This window comes from Opisthocomus hoazin, chromosome 16, assembly GCF_030867145.1.
Source record: "Opisthocomus hoazin isolate bOpiHoa1 chromosome 16, bOpiHoa1.hap1, whole genome shotgun sequence".
NCBI lineage: Eukaryota > Metazoa > Chordata > Aves > Opisthocomiformes > Opisthocomidae > Opisthocomus > Opisthocomus hoazin.
In genome coordinates this window covers 15862197-15878640 of record NC_134429.1, presented here as the reverse complement: position 1 = coordinate 15878640, position 16444 = coordinate 15862197, and the positions used below count along the sequence as shown (strand labels likewise).

At 56.1% G+C, this 16444-nt stretch overlaps 2 protein-coding genes across 4 annotated transcripts in view; both read left to right on the top strand.

Annotated features, from left to right (window-relative positions):
- The window catches only part of HSPG2 (heparan sulfate proteoglycan 2), a gene marked incomplete at its 5' end in the record, with an annotated part of 40912 nt that extends 39957 nt beyond the window's left edge, over positions 1-955 (top strand). Inside the window, 1 exon segment of the mRNA XM_075437278.1 lies at positions 501-955. Within this exon segment, the coding sequence (XP_075293393.1) occupies positions 501-763 (263 nt within the window).
- Positions 956-1938: 983 nt separating this feature from the next.
- USP48 (ubiquitin specific peptidase 48) overlaps positions 1939-16444 on the top strand; it is a 30874-nt gene continuing 16368 nt past the window's right edge. For 2 of the 3 annotated variants that reach the window (XM_075437307.1, XM_075437305.1), the window contains exons 1-11: positions 1939-2146; positions 3297-3417; positions 3654-3810; positions 4647-4774; positions 5922-6046; positions 6625-6733; positions 8016-8149; positions 8857-8939; positions 9242-9421; positions 11626-11751; positions 14006-14155. In XM_075437307.1, coding sequence (XP_075293422.1) covers positions 2013-2146; positions 3297-3417; positions 3654-3810; positions 4647-4774; positions 5922-6046; positions 6625-6733; positions 8016-8149; positions 8857-8939; positions 9242-9421; positions 11626-11751; positions 14006-14155 — 1447 coding nt within the window. In that variant the 5' untranslated portion in view covers positions 1939-2012. The remainder of the gene's footprint in view (positions 2147-3296; positions 3418-3653; positions 3811-4646; positions 4775-5921; positions 6047-6624; positions 6734-8015; positions 8150-8856; positions 8940-9241; positions 9422-11625; positions 11752-14005; positions 14156-16444) is intronic. The other variant, XM_075437306.1, reaches the window with a different exon arrangement.

The window sequence follows — 16444 nt, the reverse complement described above, 5'->3', positions numbered from 1 at the left end:
GGATGGACATGGAATGGGACACAGGATAGGACACATGGTGGGACATGGGATGGGACATGGGGTGGGACGCATGGTGGGACACGGGATGGACACGGGATGGAACATGCGATGGGACACAGGGTGGGATGTGGGATGGACGTGGGATGGGACACGGGATGGGACACATGGGATGGAGACACGGGACATGGTGGGATGTGGGATGGACACGCGGTGGGACATGGGATGGCACACATGGAATGGAAATGGAATGGGACATGGGATGGGACACATGGTGGGACATGGGATGGGACATGGGGTGGGACATGGGATGGCACACATGGGATGGACACATGGTGAGCTGTGGGGTAGAAGCGGGGTGGGGACACCTGGTGGGACGTGACACAGAAGGCGGGGTGGGACATGAACCAGGGCCGGGACAGGAGAGCAGGCACGGCCGGCGGGTGCCCCCCACCCACGGGTGCCCCCCACCCACGGGTGCCCTGTCCCCGTGCCCCCCGCAGGCGGAGCCCCGGACCCCCGCAGCCTGACGGCCGGCAAGTTCAGCGCCGGCATCACCGGGTGCCTGCGGGGGCTGGCGCTGGCGCCCGCCGGGACCCCCCGACACCCCATCGACCTGCGGCACGGCGCGGTGGGGGGGTCCCCCGCCCCCCCCCTGCCCCCCCTGACCCCCCCAACCTATTTTTGGGGGAACTGGGCCTATTTTATTCTTTTCCAAAAAAAAAAAAAAGCCAGGGGGAAACGGTGCTTCGCTGCCCCGGGGTGACTCCGGGGGGTGGGGGGGGCGGGGACCCCCAAAAAATGTTTACACCCCACCCCCCCACACACCGGCCCCCCGAAACTGTGCTGGGGCGGCCGGGCCGCCTGGGTGCCCCCGGGGTGGGGGTGGGGGGCGCGAGGGACAATCGGGTGCTGGCGGGGTCCCCGCGGGGGGACACGATTAAAGGAGAGAGACCCAGGGCGGCTGCGTGGCTGGGGGTGCGCCGGGGGGGTATGGGGGTGCGGGGGGGGTAGGGGGGGTACGGCGGGGTGCTGTGGGGGTCTGAGGGGGGTACGGTACGGTATGGGGGTGCGGGGGGGCTATAAGGGATATGGTGGGGTGCTGTGGGGGTCTGAGGGGGGTACGGTACGGTATGGGGGTGCAGGGGGGCTATGGGGGGTATAGTGGGGTGCTATAGGGGTCTGAGGGGGGTACGGTATGGTATGGGGGTGCGGGGGGGCTGTGGAGGATATAGTGGGGTGCTGTGGGGGTCTGAGGGGGTGTGGGGGTCTGAGGGGGGTACGGTATGGGGGTGCAGGGGCGCTATGGGGGGTATGGTGAGGTGCTTTGGGGGGTCTCAGGGAGGTACATTATGGTATGGGGGCTCGGGGGGCTATAGGGGGTACGGTAGGGTGCTGTGGGGGTCTGAAGAGAGTGTAGGGGTCTGAGGGGGGTACAGCATGGCGGTTCGGGGGGCTATATGTGGTGTGGGGGGGTCTGAGGGGGGTACGGTATAGGGGTGCAGGGGGCTATGGGGGGGTATAGGGGGGTGCTGTGGGGGGGTCTGCGGGGGGTCTGGGGGTCTCAGGGGGGTACGGTACAGTATGGGGGTGCGGGGAGGCTATAGGGGTATGTTGGGGTGCTGTGGGGGTCTGAGGGGGGTAGGGCGCGGGGGGGGTGCGGGGGGCGGGGCGGTGGGTGTATGACACAGGGTGCGGGGGGGGGGGGGGGAGGTGTCCGGCATGGCGGTTGCCCACGCGCACACACACAGAGGGGCCCGAGCTCCGCCCACGGGGGCGTGTCCGGGGCGGAGCCACCTCCCGCGGGTCCCGCAGGCCCCGCCCCCAGGCGCCGGGCGCGTCGCGCTCCGTTAGCGTCAGCGCGTCGCGTGCGTGTGGCGTCACCGGGCCCTGACGGCGGCGGCGGCGGCGGCGGCGGCGGCGGGAGGGGCCGGGCGGGACGGGACCGGGACCGGGACTGGGACCGGACCGGGCCGGGGCAGGGCCGGGCCCGGAGCGGGGTGGCGGTGGCGGCCATGGCTCCGCGGTTGCAGCTGGAGAAGGCGGCGTGGCGCTGGACCGAGACGGTGCCGCCCGAGGCGGTGGCGCAGGAACACATCGAAGCGGCCTACCGCGTCGGGCTGGAGCCCTGCCAGCGCGGGGCCTGCCGGTACCGCCGCCCCCCGCCCCCCCCCCGCCCCAGAGCTCCCCCTCACCCCCCCCCCCGCCCCGCGCTGCGGGTCTGCGGGCCTCCACGGGGCCTTGTTCGGGGGGGCCTCGCACCCCCTCCCCTCCTCAGGCCCGCGGGACGCCGCGTTCCTCCTCCCTCCCGGGAGGTGGGGGGAGCCCCTCGCCCTTCCCGGGGCCCTCAGGGTCGGTGGGGACCCCCCACATCCCCTGATGTGGGACCCCAGTCCGCCGGGGTTGTGGGGACCCCTCTCCTGCCTGCCTCCCCAGATACAGGGAGCCCCCCCTGGCATTGTGGGGACCCCTCTCACTGCCTGGCTCCCCAGATATAGGGGACTGCCCCCGGGGTTGTGGGGGACCCCTCTCCTTGCCTGGCTCCCCAGATATAGGGACCTTCCCCTGGCATTGTGGGGGCCCTTCTCCCTGCCTGGCTCCTCAGATATAGGGGATCCCCCCCCGGGTTTGTGGGGGACCCCTCTCCTTGTCTGGCTCCCCAGATATAGGGGTACCCCCCCCAGGGTTGTGGGGACCCCACTCCCTGCCTGGCTACCCAGATATAGGAGACCCCCCTGGCATTGTGGGGACCCCTCTTGCTGCCTGGCTTCCCAGATATAGGGGACCCCCCCCGGGGTTGTGGGTGACCCCTTTCCTTGCCTGGCTTCCCAGATATAGGGGTACCCCCCCCAGGGTTATGGGGACCCCACTCCCTGCCTGGCTCCTCAGATATAGGGGATCCCCCCCCGGGTTATAAGGGACCACTCTACCTTCCTGACTCCCCAGATATAGGAGACCCCCCCAGGGTTGTGGGGGACCCCTCTCCTTGCCTGGCTTCCCAGATACAGGGCACCCCTCCCCGCGGTTGTGGAGACCCCTCTCCCTGCCTGGCTCCCCAGATGCAGGTGACCCCCCCAGGTCCTATAGTCTTCCCCAGGGTCTCCCCACACTTTTCTCCATCTTGTTTATCCATAACCACTGTTTTTGGGGGGTGTGGGCACCCCGTGTCCCACCCCATTCACTCTGTTAAGCATTACGGGGTCCCCCTTGTTGTCCTCGTCCCCCATGGCCACCCTCCTAAGGGACCAGGGCGTCCCTTCTGCTGGGGGTGACCGTTGGGGCGGTTGCTGGTTCTGCAGGAGGAACTGCCGGGGGAACCCCAACTGCCTGGTGGGCATCGGGGAGCACGTCTGGCTGGGCGAGATCGACGAGAACAGCTTCCACAACATCGACGACCCCAACTGCGAGCGCCGCAAGAAGGTAGCCCCCCCAGAAAGCACCCCCTGCCCTTCCCGGACCCCGGGGGGTGACGGGGATGAGGGGAGGTGACACCGCGTGTCCCCGTGTAGCCGGGGAGTTTGGGATGTGGCTGGTTGTACGATGCCGGAGCGGCGTTTTCCCGACAAACAGCCGTAAAGCGGCCGCCCCAGCTGCTGGATTTCTGCTTGCTCCTCCGCAGCGGCCAGTGACGACTGTTGCTTTCTCTCTTACGCCAGAACGCGTTCGTGGGCTTAACGAACCTCGGCGCCACGTGCTACGTGAACACTTTCTTGCAGATGTGGTTTCTTAACTTGGAGCTCCGGCAAGCCCTCTACTTGTGTCCCAGCACCTGCAGCGAGTATGCAGCTGGAGAGGGCATTCCGAAAGACAAAGGTGGGTGGAAGCTGTGAACAGGGGGTGGTTTTTGCTCGTTTTCTCCTAAAATTTTACATGCTGGCGTCAGCTTTGGGATCGCGTTTATCAGGAGGATTGATGGGTGAAGCTACAGCCGCTCATGCAGTCTCCGTGCCATTGGTTTTGAGTCTGTCACCTGGCTTTTGGGATAGAACCAACCTTTACCCAAGTGATTTCTTAAATCAGAGCGATCTGATCTGGTTGAAAAATCTGGTTTGGGTTTGTTTCTTGCCGGGCTGCTTCCCAAACTGATTCCCAGCTTGATGGTGGTGCTGGGGGTGGAAGCACAAGGCTTGGGGCTGATCTGTGCTGCCACGGAGCCACACTCATCCCATGGGAGGGTGAAAATTTAGGTCCCTGGTACGAAAGAGGCTCCCAATTGCCGGCACACTGGGAAGCGACGGCCTCGAGTGCCGTGCCTTTATGTATGGCGGTGCGCTATAGGCACGCTCTGGGCCAGGGCAGTTGCCTCATGTCTTCTGCTCTGCTTTTTACAGTATTTTTGAATGGTGTCCAGCCAGTTAGGGTAAATAAGAAGCTGTTGCTACTGGATAATCGGCGCACACTGCTTAAACTGTTCGCTTGCAGCTCGTGCTAGGCACTGCGGGATATTTGGCTTCTGCTGGGACTTCTCTGTCATCACTGCCACTAACCTCTTCAGACTCATGATAATTTAAAACAGCTTTTTAAAAAAACGTATCATTCCTAATCGTTAAATTTACCCCTGCAAAGGAAGAACAAGTGGATTGCTTGGAACAGGTGTCTCTTGCCTTGAATTACTTGCTGTGACTTGTGCAACTTCTTGCTTTCGATAGACTACGAACCTCAGACCATTTGCGAACACCTGCAGTACTTGTTCGCCTTGCTGCAGAACAGCAAAAGGCGATACATCGATCCCTCTGGATTCGTCAAAGCGCTGGGCCTGGACACGGGACAGCAGCAGGTAGGTTTGAGGCTCATCCCTCGAGTAATGAGCTTCTGTAGGGCAGCATGAAACTGCCTTGTAGGTTGTTTTAGCATCTCCCAGCCAGGTTCTGCTGCTGGGTGCAAACACAAAGGGAGAAGCGGTGCTTCAGGCTGTTCTCGTGGGTGTGGGAGATCAGGAGGAGCCCAGGGAGCAATGGGATGGGGACAGGGAGTGTTATTAGCGCCTGATCGACGCCGGCACCACGCGGGGCGGGAGCTGAAGCTGCCATGAGCCTGCTTTATGGTGCTTTATGGGCTGCTCCCCCCAGGGTGGGTAGTTCAGAGGGGGTGGAAGGGCTCTTGCAGGGCGAGGAGACGTTTGGTTGGGTCACCGGGAGCCAGCCAAGGCTCGACCTGAGCGTGTGGGGCAGAGAAAGCACGGTTAGGGGTGAGCGCTGCAGAGTGGCTCTGTGGGGCTCTCACTGGAGCGGGCTCGGGAAGAGGGCACAGCGTGAAAATACGCTTTGGGAAATAAGGAGGTTGTTGGAGGAAGAGCCCGAGTGCCGGCGTGCGTTTCCTTGGGAAGACACGGGAGGGGAAGCGAGCAGTCACTGCTGACCGGTGAGCCTGGGAGAGGCCAAAGCCCATTTGTTTTCGGAAGAGGAGAGCGAGGATGGGAGGGGAAGGCCCTGAGATGAGCATGGGGAAGCTCTTGAGCCTTGCTGGAAGGGGTGGATTCATGGGGCAGCTTCTCGTTTTTGGTGTGTTTTTATTTTTTTTTTTTTATATCTATAATGCAAGCAGGGACGGCTTCTATTGCGTGCCGAGCTTTGAAAAACGAGCATTAACGGGATAGAAAGCTCTGCAGGAGGTTTGTTTTGTTGTTTTTTTCCTTCCAAAGCCCTGCGAGGAGCGGGGCAGAAGTCAAACCACCCGGCACGGCTGGCCGGGAGCCAGGTTAGCTCCCGCCGTGGTCTCACGCTGGGGGCCTCGCGCTCCTTGTAGGCAAATTCCTCTTTTTTCTTTAGTTCTCCCAACTGGTCTTTTTTTCTATTCAGTGCACGCCGGAGCCTCCGCGCAGCCTGTGTGTAGGGCTCCGGGTAATTAGCGGTAAATTAGCGACGAGGTTGTGATTGGGCTTTGTGCTGTGGCGTATTCTTAGTGGACTCGGCGTTTTCTTGTAGGATGCCCAGGAGTTTTCAAAGCTGTTCATGTCGCTGCTGGAAGATACTTTATCGAAACAAAAAAACCCAGATGTTCGAAACATAGTGCAGAAGCAGTTCTGTGGAGAGTACGCCTACGTCACGGTGTAAGTATCTGGTCTTCTTCGGGAAGAACCTTTCTGTAAATATTTAAACATTGCAGAAGAAACCGAGGGGGGAAGGTCCTCCTGACAGCCGGAGCAGGCAGGTAAGCTGCTGCCAAAAGGTTTTGTAAGAGTTTTTTTAGCTTTTAGGTTCCCTGATTCTGTGTGCACGGTATTGTTGCAGTTCTCCAGCTGCATTTAATCCCTGAATGAAAAATTACCAATTAAACCTGCAAGTGAGAAAATGGAACGTGAAGTCCCGCAGCCAGGAAATAGAGTACTCGGGTGCTGCATTTTCATTCCTGTGTTCAGAGCTTTGGATTTCACCTCAAAAATGATATAAAATGGTGCAAGTGAGTCGTAAGCAGGTGCTCCTGGTTTTCCTGGTAGATGCTGTTACCCTGTTTGCACCTTCTTGCAGAGTTTTCGTGGCATAGAGGTGTGAACCACGTTAACTCTGACCTAAACCAACTTTTTCTCCTGGTTTTATAGCTCAAGGAGCGGTTTGCTAGTGGCTGGGGAGTCGGGCACATGAACCAGGGAACTGACCTCGTGTGTTTTTGTCTTTTTTTTAACCGTAGCTGCAACCAGTGTGGCAGGGAGTCCAAACTCGTCTCCAAATTTTATGAGCTGGAGTTAAACATCCAAGGGCACAAGCAGTTGACAGACTGTATAACAGAATTTCTTAAGGTACGAGCTCCTTGGGTTTTGGGTCCTGCTGTTCTTAGCAGGGTGTTTTAATTCCTTCCTTCAATTAACAGCCTTTGGGGTCGGTATCTGAACGAAGCCACTGAGTTGTCTCAGTGAGATGCACGCAAAAGGGAACGTTTCTTTCTGTGGACCCAGAAAAGGAGGATTGAGTCACGCGCTTGGGAGGTCAGGGAGCAAGGAGTGGCCCCACACCATAGCACATGGGCATGTCAGCTCTAAAAAGCACTCGAAAGTGGCGTGTTCAGTTAAAACACTTTCCCAGCAAAGTTGGGAAGAAGTCCCCCGAAGCCTGACAAGAGGTCCCTGCGTGCTTTGGCATGGACAGCACCGGGAGAGCGGCTGCTTTTTGCATTTTCTATATTGGTGCTCATCTGTGTAGCAACAGGAGGCATTGCCTGTTCTAAAATGCACTCTCAAAAATACTAGGGAGGGCTGGGAATAGCTGCGGGAACAGCTGCAAATGCTCTTAATTCGACTTGAAAATCTGCCTAGATCTGAAGTGAAGATCCGGCGTGTTAAAGGTTTGAGGTGTAGATTCAGCTAAAAATATTTTGGGCAGAGCTAACCTGAAGCGTGGCTCTGTGCCTGAGCTGCCTGGCTGTTGGGCAGCAGCTTCGCTGATGCGCTGGGCAAACCGGTTGCTCTACTTGCGGAAAGTCTGCGGTGAAAAAAGACTGGTTTGTGTACATCCATTAAAATCCCAAACCGGTGAACTTCAAGTTTGTCTGCTCCTCCCTCGAATGAAGCAGCCCGGTGACCTTGTGTAGGGCCGTTGGAGATCTCCTCTGGCCTGATCCTGCCGCTGGATCCACTTAGGCGTAGGCAGAGGCTCTTAAAAGGTAATGTTTGTTGGACTGGGCACAACAGGATTGTGGTTTCAGGGCTAAAATGTGGCTTTACATTAACTTGGTCCACGTGAGCTCGTTTAAGGGCTATTTAATTATTTCCCTTTTCTATAGCTCTCGTTGCATTAAACCAGCTCAGCCAAGTGGAGAGCAAACCTGGCAGTCCTGTCAGCGGCACAGGGCTGGATTCGGTCTAAAACTTGCCTTAAAGTGAGAGCAGCCTGCTATGGCCCTGCTGTAAAACACAGTTATTAGCACCCATTTTTAACCAAGAGGTTATTTTATAAAGCAGCTGCGTACGGTTACAGTAAATTCTGTGCTCTGCAGTCTCGGGCTGTTGAGCAGCGCGGACCGGCTGACTTTTCTGTGGTAACCTGTTCTCAAGACCTGTCCTTCTGCCTCCCCTCCCCGCTCAGGAAGAAAAATTAGAAGGGGACAATCGTTATTTCTGCGAAACTTGTCAGAGTAAACAGAACGCCACGAGGAAGATCAGGCTGCTGAGTCTCCCCTGCACGCTCAACCTGCAGCTGATGCGTTTCGTGTTTGACAGGTAAGGCCTCTCGCTGGAGCGCCCGCTGTCAGAGTGGGAGCTCCCCGGGCTGCGTGGAAGCTTTCTGGGACGTCGCCTGCTCTGCTCTTGCTGCATTGATTTGAGAGAGTGAGGGTTGAGCGCGTGCATGAGCTTCTCCGGGGGTGCCCACTGGCACTTCAAGGGAGTTACTCCAAGATCGCAGAATCACAGAATGTTGGGGGTTGGCAGGGCCCTCTGTGGGTCACCCAGCCCAACCCCCTGCCCAAGCAGGGTCACCCAGAGCAGGCTGCACAGCACCGCGGCCAGGCGGGGCTGGAATATCTCCAGAGAAGGAGACTCCACAGCCTCCCTGGGCAGCCTGGGCCAGGGCTCCGTCACCCTCAGAGGGAAGAAGTTCTTCCTCGGGTTCAGCTGGAGCTTCCTCTGCTTCAGTTTGTGCCCATTGCCCCTTGTCCTGTCACTGGGCACCACTGAAAAGAGTTTGGCCCCATCCTCCTGAAACCCACCCTTGAGATGTTTATAAACATTTCTAAGGTCCCCTCTCAGCCTTCTCTTCTCCAGGCTGAACAAGCCCAGCTCTCTCAGCCTCTCCTCGCAGGAGAGATGCTCCAGTCCCCTCCTCATCCTCGTAGCCCTCCGCTGGGCTCTCTCCAGTAGCTCCTCAACTGTTCACTCCTGTGAACTGTTATTGCTGTTCCCTGAACCCAGGCTTTGCCTCCACACAGACAAACTGGCCACAAGAAAAAACTCAACACCTACATCGGCTTCTCCGAGCTGCTTGACATGGAGCCTTTTATGGAACAAAAAAGTGAGTTGTGTGCACTGTGTTTGGTTAACTTTACCCGCCGCCCCTCCGCAGACGAGAGGAGATCTCCTCTGAATCCCCTTTTTGATGGGAAATTACGTCAGGGGTTGTTTTGAAGCCCGTGTTGCAGATAACTGCCTTGCTAAGTGGGTTGTGGAAGCCACAACCTGCTTAACGAGGTCTTGGAGAGATGCGGCTTCAGGTGCAGTCTTTGTCCTCTGCCTTGCACAAACACGAAGTGCTAGGGAAGAAAAGATCTGTGCCATTTCATCCAGAGCACTCTGTAATGGCCACTTTCCTTCCAGACAGCGTCTACGTGTATGAGCTCAGCGCTGTCCTCATCCACCGCGGCGTGAGCGCGTACTCCGGGCACTACATCGCCCACGTGAAGGATCCGCAGACGGGCGAGTGGTACAAGTTCAACGACGAAGACATAGAAAAGATGGAGGGGAAGAAACTGCAGCTGGGGATTGAGGAAGATTTAGGTAAAACCTTTCAGTTGTGAGTGCCCTTTTAAAATAACTCTTTTCACCGAAAACACAGAGGTTGAATACGTGGAGGCCCTGTTACTCTTAAAAGCGCTCCTACGTGTGCTGTCACGTCTTAGGGTAACGTGTGAAGCGGCAGTTCTGTTAATTGCAGCCAGATTTTCTTCGTTTCAGCCCCGTGTGTTTGCGTACACCCCGTGACCGGTTCCTCTCCTCCAGTATTTCTCTTGCCTGCCGCGTGGCAGATAAGGCGCTGGTGACTCGGGCAGCGGTCGCCTATCGGAATGGAACAGGCGAGTTGCTGCTTCCTCGGCCGGCGTGCAAAAGGACGCTGAGGAACAGATAACGAGGTTACTTTCGGTTTCCCTGACACGTTGTGTTTTTATTTCCACTGGAGCGTTTTACTTGGAGGCAGTACGGAGTCTCCGTAAGAGATCTCCATGCTTGGAAGCCAGAACTGCCTTCGTGCTTTGCCCTTTTTACTTCTCCCTTGCGCTCTCCTCTTCTACTGTTGTGCCGGTGTCCTGGTGCTGCCCGGGTAGCGGTGTTCCCTGGGCAGGATAGGGTCTTGATTTCTTGGAGAGCTTGGGCTGAGGCTGGTCCTGCAGGTTTCTCGGTCTGCAGTCGATGTATAGGAGCGGTTCAGCATTAGATTGGCATGTTGAGTGCTTGGATTTGCGGTCCCTCAGTGTTCCTCAGCGCAGGACGCGTTGCAGTATTGGGAAATGGGGAAGTCAGTGCCGGATATTTCACTTACGGTGCGGGCGATCCATTCCCAGAAACACCAGCCCACCAGGACCCTCGTGCTTTGCTGCAGCTGGACTTTACGAAGCGTTGCCTTTCTTTAAAGCCTCCTTCAATAAAGACGCCCTCGGGTGCGTTTGCTCCCTTGGGTTGTTGTGAAGCCCCGTCAGCCCGAGCACAGCCTCGAGCAGGCCTGGGGCGTTCGCCTGCCTCTCCCGCTTCCTTCCACGCACGCATCTGCGTGGTGCTGCTTTAAGTTCAGCTCCTTTACTAATAAACATTTTGCACTTCATCACGACGAACGTAAATGCTGGCTGCCGCCGGAGCGGCTTTGTCATCCGGTTGGTGTTTGCCCGCCGCTCGCTTGCAGCCGAATGGCGGGGCTGGCTAGACATCTAGTGGTGCGAGGCAGAAAAATGAGCCCTGGAAGGGAAGAAGAGCTCCTCAGCCTTGCTTTTTAACCTCCCGACTTACCCAGCGTAGCAAAATAAAATGCAAATAAACCCTTGTGGCCTCGGCCTTGTAAAGGTTGATGCTTAACCGCAAGTGAGTGTTCTTGCTGAAATACAGGGCAGCGTGAAGACCGTAAGTGAGGCGCGTTGAGAAGCCTCTGTAGCCTGGGAGCCTTGGCGTATTTACCAAGCGTTGATGTTATTTGCCTGCTCCCAGGGGAACTGAGACTCTGCTTTGTTACAGACGTGTGCAGCAGCAGGGTAGGGTCGGTGACGTGAAGCAGAGGTCTGCTGTGGGGAGAGTCCGGCGGCCTGGTTGCGCAAATGGGAACAATTTAGAAAATATTTGGAGAAAACACAGATAAAAAGAGCATTCAGGAAGTCCCCTGGATGGTGCGGTGGGAGAGGCACGTGAAATTTTCTAGAATTTCAGAAAGACAGACACTTTTCTTAATATTTCAGTGTTCTTTTTAGAGTTTGGCCTGTGGAGCGTTGTTCCTTTATTTAAAAAAATCACCATTTCTGTGGCCGTTTGCTCCATTTTTAGGGGCAGCTTTGCTGCCCAGCAGAAGGGCGTGTGCTTCTTCACATACACAACCACACGTAAAGAAGATTTTCTTCCCTGAGGATCTGACTCTGTCCTTTGGTGTCAGGACACCAGAACAAAAGGCAGGGGGGAGAAAAGATGGTTTTGCAAGAGCTGCTTTTGGCTCAGTGAGGTTTAACTGGGGAGAGAAGAAAGGCTCTTGCAGAGGGCGGTTCAGAGAAGGCTCCTAATTCTAGTCCCTTTGAATTACTCGGCTTCCAGAAACGCTGGAGGGATTTGGGTCTTGCTTTGGGATGCAGCTTTGGCTCGTGCCAAGCCCAGCGCTTGGCAAACGGAGGCCTGGCAGAGCGCAGCGGGGAGAGGGAACGTGCCACCGGCTAGGTGGCAAACTCGTCCCGTTAATGGAGAGCTGGTGAGCGAGCTTGTGTGCTCATTATGTTTTGCCTTCTGTACCGCAGCAGAACCTTCTAAATCCCAGACTCGTAAACCGAAGTGCGGGAAGGGGACTCACTGCTCGCGCAATGCCTACATGCTGGTGTACAGGCTGCAGACCCGGGAGAAATCGCTGACGATCGAAGTCCCAGGTAAGCGAGCTCTGACGCTCTTGGCCTCTCCGTTTTGCTTGTGTTGCTCCAGGCGGGCTGGGAGTCGGGGTTTTCCTCGGAGCCCCTTTTGCATCTGCTGTCTGTGAGCCCCCAAAAGTGCCCTATGGCAACTCGGTGTCATGACCAGTGGAACCCCTGCGCTTTCCGAGCGCTGAAATACTCTTAGCGTGATGATCCCACCCCTGTGCCCGCTCAGACCTCGCTACCTTAACCCCCGAGGCGAGGTGGGAAGGGGTTAGGAGGAGATCATCCCGCGGGAGCGTTGGGATCCGCAGCCGGGATCCCGCAGGAACCGCTTGGGTTCCTGAAGGCGAAGGAGAACAGCGTGGTTAAATGTCACTGGCAGTGTGCGTGCTGCACTGGAGGTGAATAATCCTGACAGATGTCAGGTTTCTTCTGCGAGCGCTCAATCTTTGCCGTATTGAGAATAAACGACATGAAAAGAAGAGGATGCAAGCCCTTAACAGGAGTTTTGTGCGAGCGCGTTCGTGCCTCGCTTCGGAATTACTGGGGGTGGCAGAAATCCCTGTAGGTTTGGCCCGTGGATTTAATGATGCTTCGCATTCGCGTGCTGCTCGATTAGAAGTATTAATTAGGCCCCTGGTGGTGATGAGGATGGAGGTGTGTTCCACCTTCTTCCCTCGGCTGCGAAGCAGGGACGGCGGAGGTGGTGCATCCCCTTTGGACCTGCGCTGTTCGTTCAGGTTGTCTGGATGGGGAGGGGGTGAATCGTACAGCTTCTTCCCCCCCCAAACAACAGCACCGAAACTCTTCCAGCCCCACCACCGCTAAAACCCACCCTCCCCGCCACACAGCGTGGGGAACCGGTGCCGATTCCTGCCGCAGATCTGCGTTTGCAGTCTGGTTTCCTGAGCTCTCCTGCGCTCCCTTTCCTCCTACCCCTCTGCCCAGAACAATAACTCCGCGAACGCCTCTCCACCCAGCTCCGAATTCCTGCGCAGCCCCGCGGTTGCCTTTGTTTCACGTGGAAACCTGCCAGGGAACGGGGAGCGAAGGGCAGCAGTCGAGCCGTGCGGTTGCGGGGAGGTTTCATGCAGCTGTAAATTGGAGGCGTGTTGGCTTTGATGCTGGGAGAAGCGGCTTTTCCAGGACGGTGGAGAGGCGTAACTTGGCTCTGACCTCGCGGGGGTCAAGCTGAATGTTTTTTTAATACTGCATGTTCTCCCAAGGTTGATATTGCGCTCTCTGGCTGCACAAGCATTAACCTTTCTGGAAATATTTTAGCTCTTCAAAACACTTCTAAAGAGGAAAAGGCTCCAGATAAGCAGTGCTTTACACCAGTCCCGCAAGGGAAGTGTTTTATCTTCTTCCCTTCTTTTTTTCCCCTGCTGAAGTTTGTTTCGTTTGGGTTTTTTCCATCGGCAACTGCAAAAATTCCCCGTTTCCCTCACCTTTCTGTCAACAGCAGGATCTGGCCTGGCTTATCTCCCATCTCCTGAGGGCTCCTTGCCCTTGGGTGTGCGACGTGCTCGACCCCTCTCGCTGGGATCTGCCTGTACCTGTGGGGCTGCACGTCCGGACACGCTTCAGGTCTATCTGCAGGGTGAAAAGCTCTTGCTTCTCCCCTGGGAATGGCGGGTCCGTGGCAGCCCGGAGGAGCCGCTCTCAGCGGGAGGCAGGGGAACGGCCGGAGCGAGAGGAATAGCAGGGAGGGACTGAGGCAGGCAGCAGAGTCCTGCCGTGCTCCGGCTCGGCAGCCTCTCTCCACACCCCGTTGCACTTTGTGCGACTGCCAGTGCTCGGCGTAGGCTTGTTAGCAAGCAAAGGACTCTTAACACAGCAACCAGCCCCGGGTAAATTATTTTCTTGGGCTCCGTTGGGTTGCGCAGGACAGGTGCATTTAATCACCTACAACCATAAATACTGTAGAGAGAACGTCTGTGCACTTGGCTTTTGGGAAGGCCTTGTATGTTGGTAGCTGCGTGGGGGAATTTCTAGGCTTTCTTGTTATCCCCAGATAAAATTCTGTTATCCCCAGATAAAATATCTCCTCTCTGGAGATATTCAAGACCCGCCTGGACAAGGTCCTGTGCAGCCTGCTGTAGGTGACCCTGCTTGGGCAGGGGGGTTGGACTAGATGACCCACAGAGGTCCCTTCCAACCCCTACTATTCTGTGATATTCTGTGATATTCTGTGATAACCGATAGCAGGGGTATTTAACATAATTGGCATTTTTCCTTGAAATGACTGCTTTTTCTGCTTTCCCACCAGCTTTCCTGCAGGAGCTGGTGGAGCGTGATAACTGCAAGTTTGAGGAGTGGTGCAATGAAATGGCCGAGATGCGCAAACAGAGTGTGGCCAGGGGCAAAATCAAACACGAAGAGGTGAAGGAGCTCTACAAAAGGTTACCCGCTGAAGCTGGTCTGTAAGATATTGTGGTAGTATTTTGCCGTAGACCGTTGTTAAGATTAGTAATGTTTTGTAACTAACCCACAACTCGCTTCTGTGGCCTGAACGCTTTGCTGGAAGGCGTTAGCTGTAGCCCTCTCAAAGAGGAGGCCGATCGCTGTCTGTTGTTGCTGTGTGCATGCTCAGGATTTGCTTTCTCTCTCTTGTTTTTTCTGCCTTAACCTACTTTTCTCCTTTTTTGCTCATTCTCATGGCCTCTGGCGTCGCTAATTCCCTCTTGCTCCTTCCCCATCAGTCAGTCTCCTGTGTGCTTCCATGCATTGTGACTGTTTTCTTCTGCCCGGTGAGCAGCGCGTCTCATTAGCAATTAGTAGCATCGAGGCAGAATAACTGGCCGGTCTCAAATTGCCAACTCGCAGCAAGTTTGGGAGCTGCTGATCCCGGTAAATCAGCAGGTAACAGGGTACGAGAACGCCTGACCTCCGGGAGAAAATGATTTGATTCATCCCTGCCAATGCTTCGAAGCTCCATGTCTGAGCTTTGTAGTCTGTCCAAGGAGTGACTGGGGTTAATCCTTTCCTGCTGCTCCATGTGTCTTGTCGCCTTAGCACGTCTGAGCACAAGGATTGTTATTCCCCCCCTTATTTTTCTCTCCCATCTCCCTCCAAACAAGCGTAGGGGCACTTACTCTGCCCATCCAGCATGGGGAATTTCTCTCCACTATGTGCATCTCCTAAAAACTCCAGGAGGTTTGTAATTAAAGACTTTAAAAAGTGTTTAATTGTGTAGCCTGTTAGACAGTTTGATGTTGAATTTTCAATACTCACTGCTCAAAGCTCAGAACGAGCAGCGAGATTCGGGTAGCTGAACAGCAGACTCCTCGGCTCCCGTGAATGTCTGCCTCTTCGATTTATGAACCGGGGTTTGCAGACAACGGGCGCTTAACTCGCGAGCAGGAGGGAGTTGCAGCTCGTGCTGCTGAGTCCCTGCAACTCAGAGCGGTGTTAAAATGTCACTGTTAAATCAAAGTAGCGGTGGAGGTATGAATCTGCCGTGAGTCACCACTGAAAAGGAGCAGCAAGCACAACTCTGCTGCGCTTTCTCTCCCCCTCAGCAGAAACAGAATAGCTTGCTCTCGGCATTTCTAACACAACAGAGGAATACATCTCAAGAAGATGGTTTCTGCCAGTGCAGGTGAGGCTCCCCTGCCCCGGGCAGAAGGCGGCAGCACACAGCAGCACTGCCCCGCGGGCGCCCGCGATCCGCCGCCAGGCACAGCAGCCTGCCAGCACAGCTGGGGGAGCGTTATCCCGGAGCTGCCCTGCGTCCCGTCCTGCAGGCGCGCGGGACGCTCCCCGCAGCTGCGCAGACACGTTCGCTGCCAGCTTTGTGGAGCCTGCCCCAGAAAAATGTACTTTCCGGGGGAAGGCAGCTTTCAGCCCAAAGCAGCAAACCGTTTCTGACAGCGTTGCGATTCTCTGGAGGTCATGGCTGTGCATCTCTGATGGCATTGCGTAAGATGGAAACGCTGCTGATTTATCCTGCAGAGGAGAGGGCGTTTGAAGCCCGGCTTTGCGAGGATCCAGCGCAAGCTGGGAGACAAAAGTCTTTTGCTGTAGCTTCTCTGTTGCTCCTTTGTCTGGAACATGAAGGATTTGTGTTCTTTTGATAACTGTAACTAACAGTTGTATTTCCCCTTGGTTTCAGAGCTGCCCTCCTCACGTCAGCACAATAATGGATTTAATTTCCTCCTCATTTCCCAATGAACTCGCACCAGGGTTTTCACATCAATACCAGGTCTCGGTATCGAGACACGGGGGTCCCACCCCAAGCTGTTTCGCTGCTCATACAGACGCTGACCCGCTCCGGAGCCTGGGCTCTGTGCGAGGTGTTTCTCCTTTAGCAAACATGGGCGAGCCCACTGCTCTGTTTCAAAGAAAATTGTGCTCACACGAAAGAATTTGAGCAAGTTTCCATTTACACTGTAAATGTTGAAATATGCGAGCGTTTCTCGCCCAGAGTCGCAAGAGCAGCCCGGAATAGCACTGAAATTTTGGGCGCTGAAGAGACAGGGCGGGCACCGACCTTGTCTCTTCTGTTTTTCATTTTATCCCAGTGAGCTTGCTGTGGTACAGAAAGAGCCTTTGATGTATGGTCATAATTTAAATATTGTATTTGTCCCTTGATGGATGATAGGAAAAGCTTCCTCTTTCCTCGTCTGCTCTCCAATGAACCCCTAAACGCTTAGCAGTCTGAAAGCGCTCCTGCTTGGAGTGCTCCGCTGTTTCCTATCGATTGCTT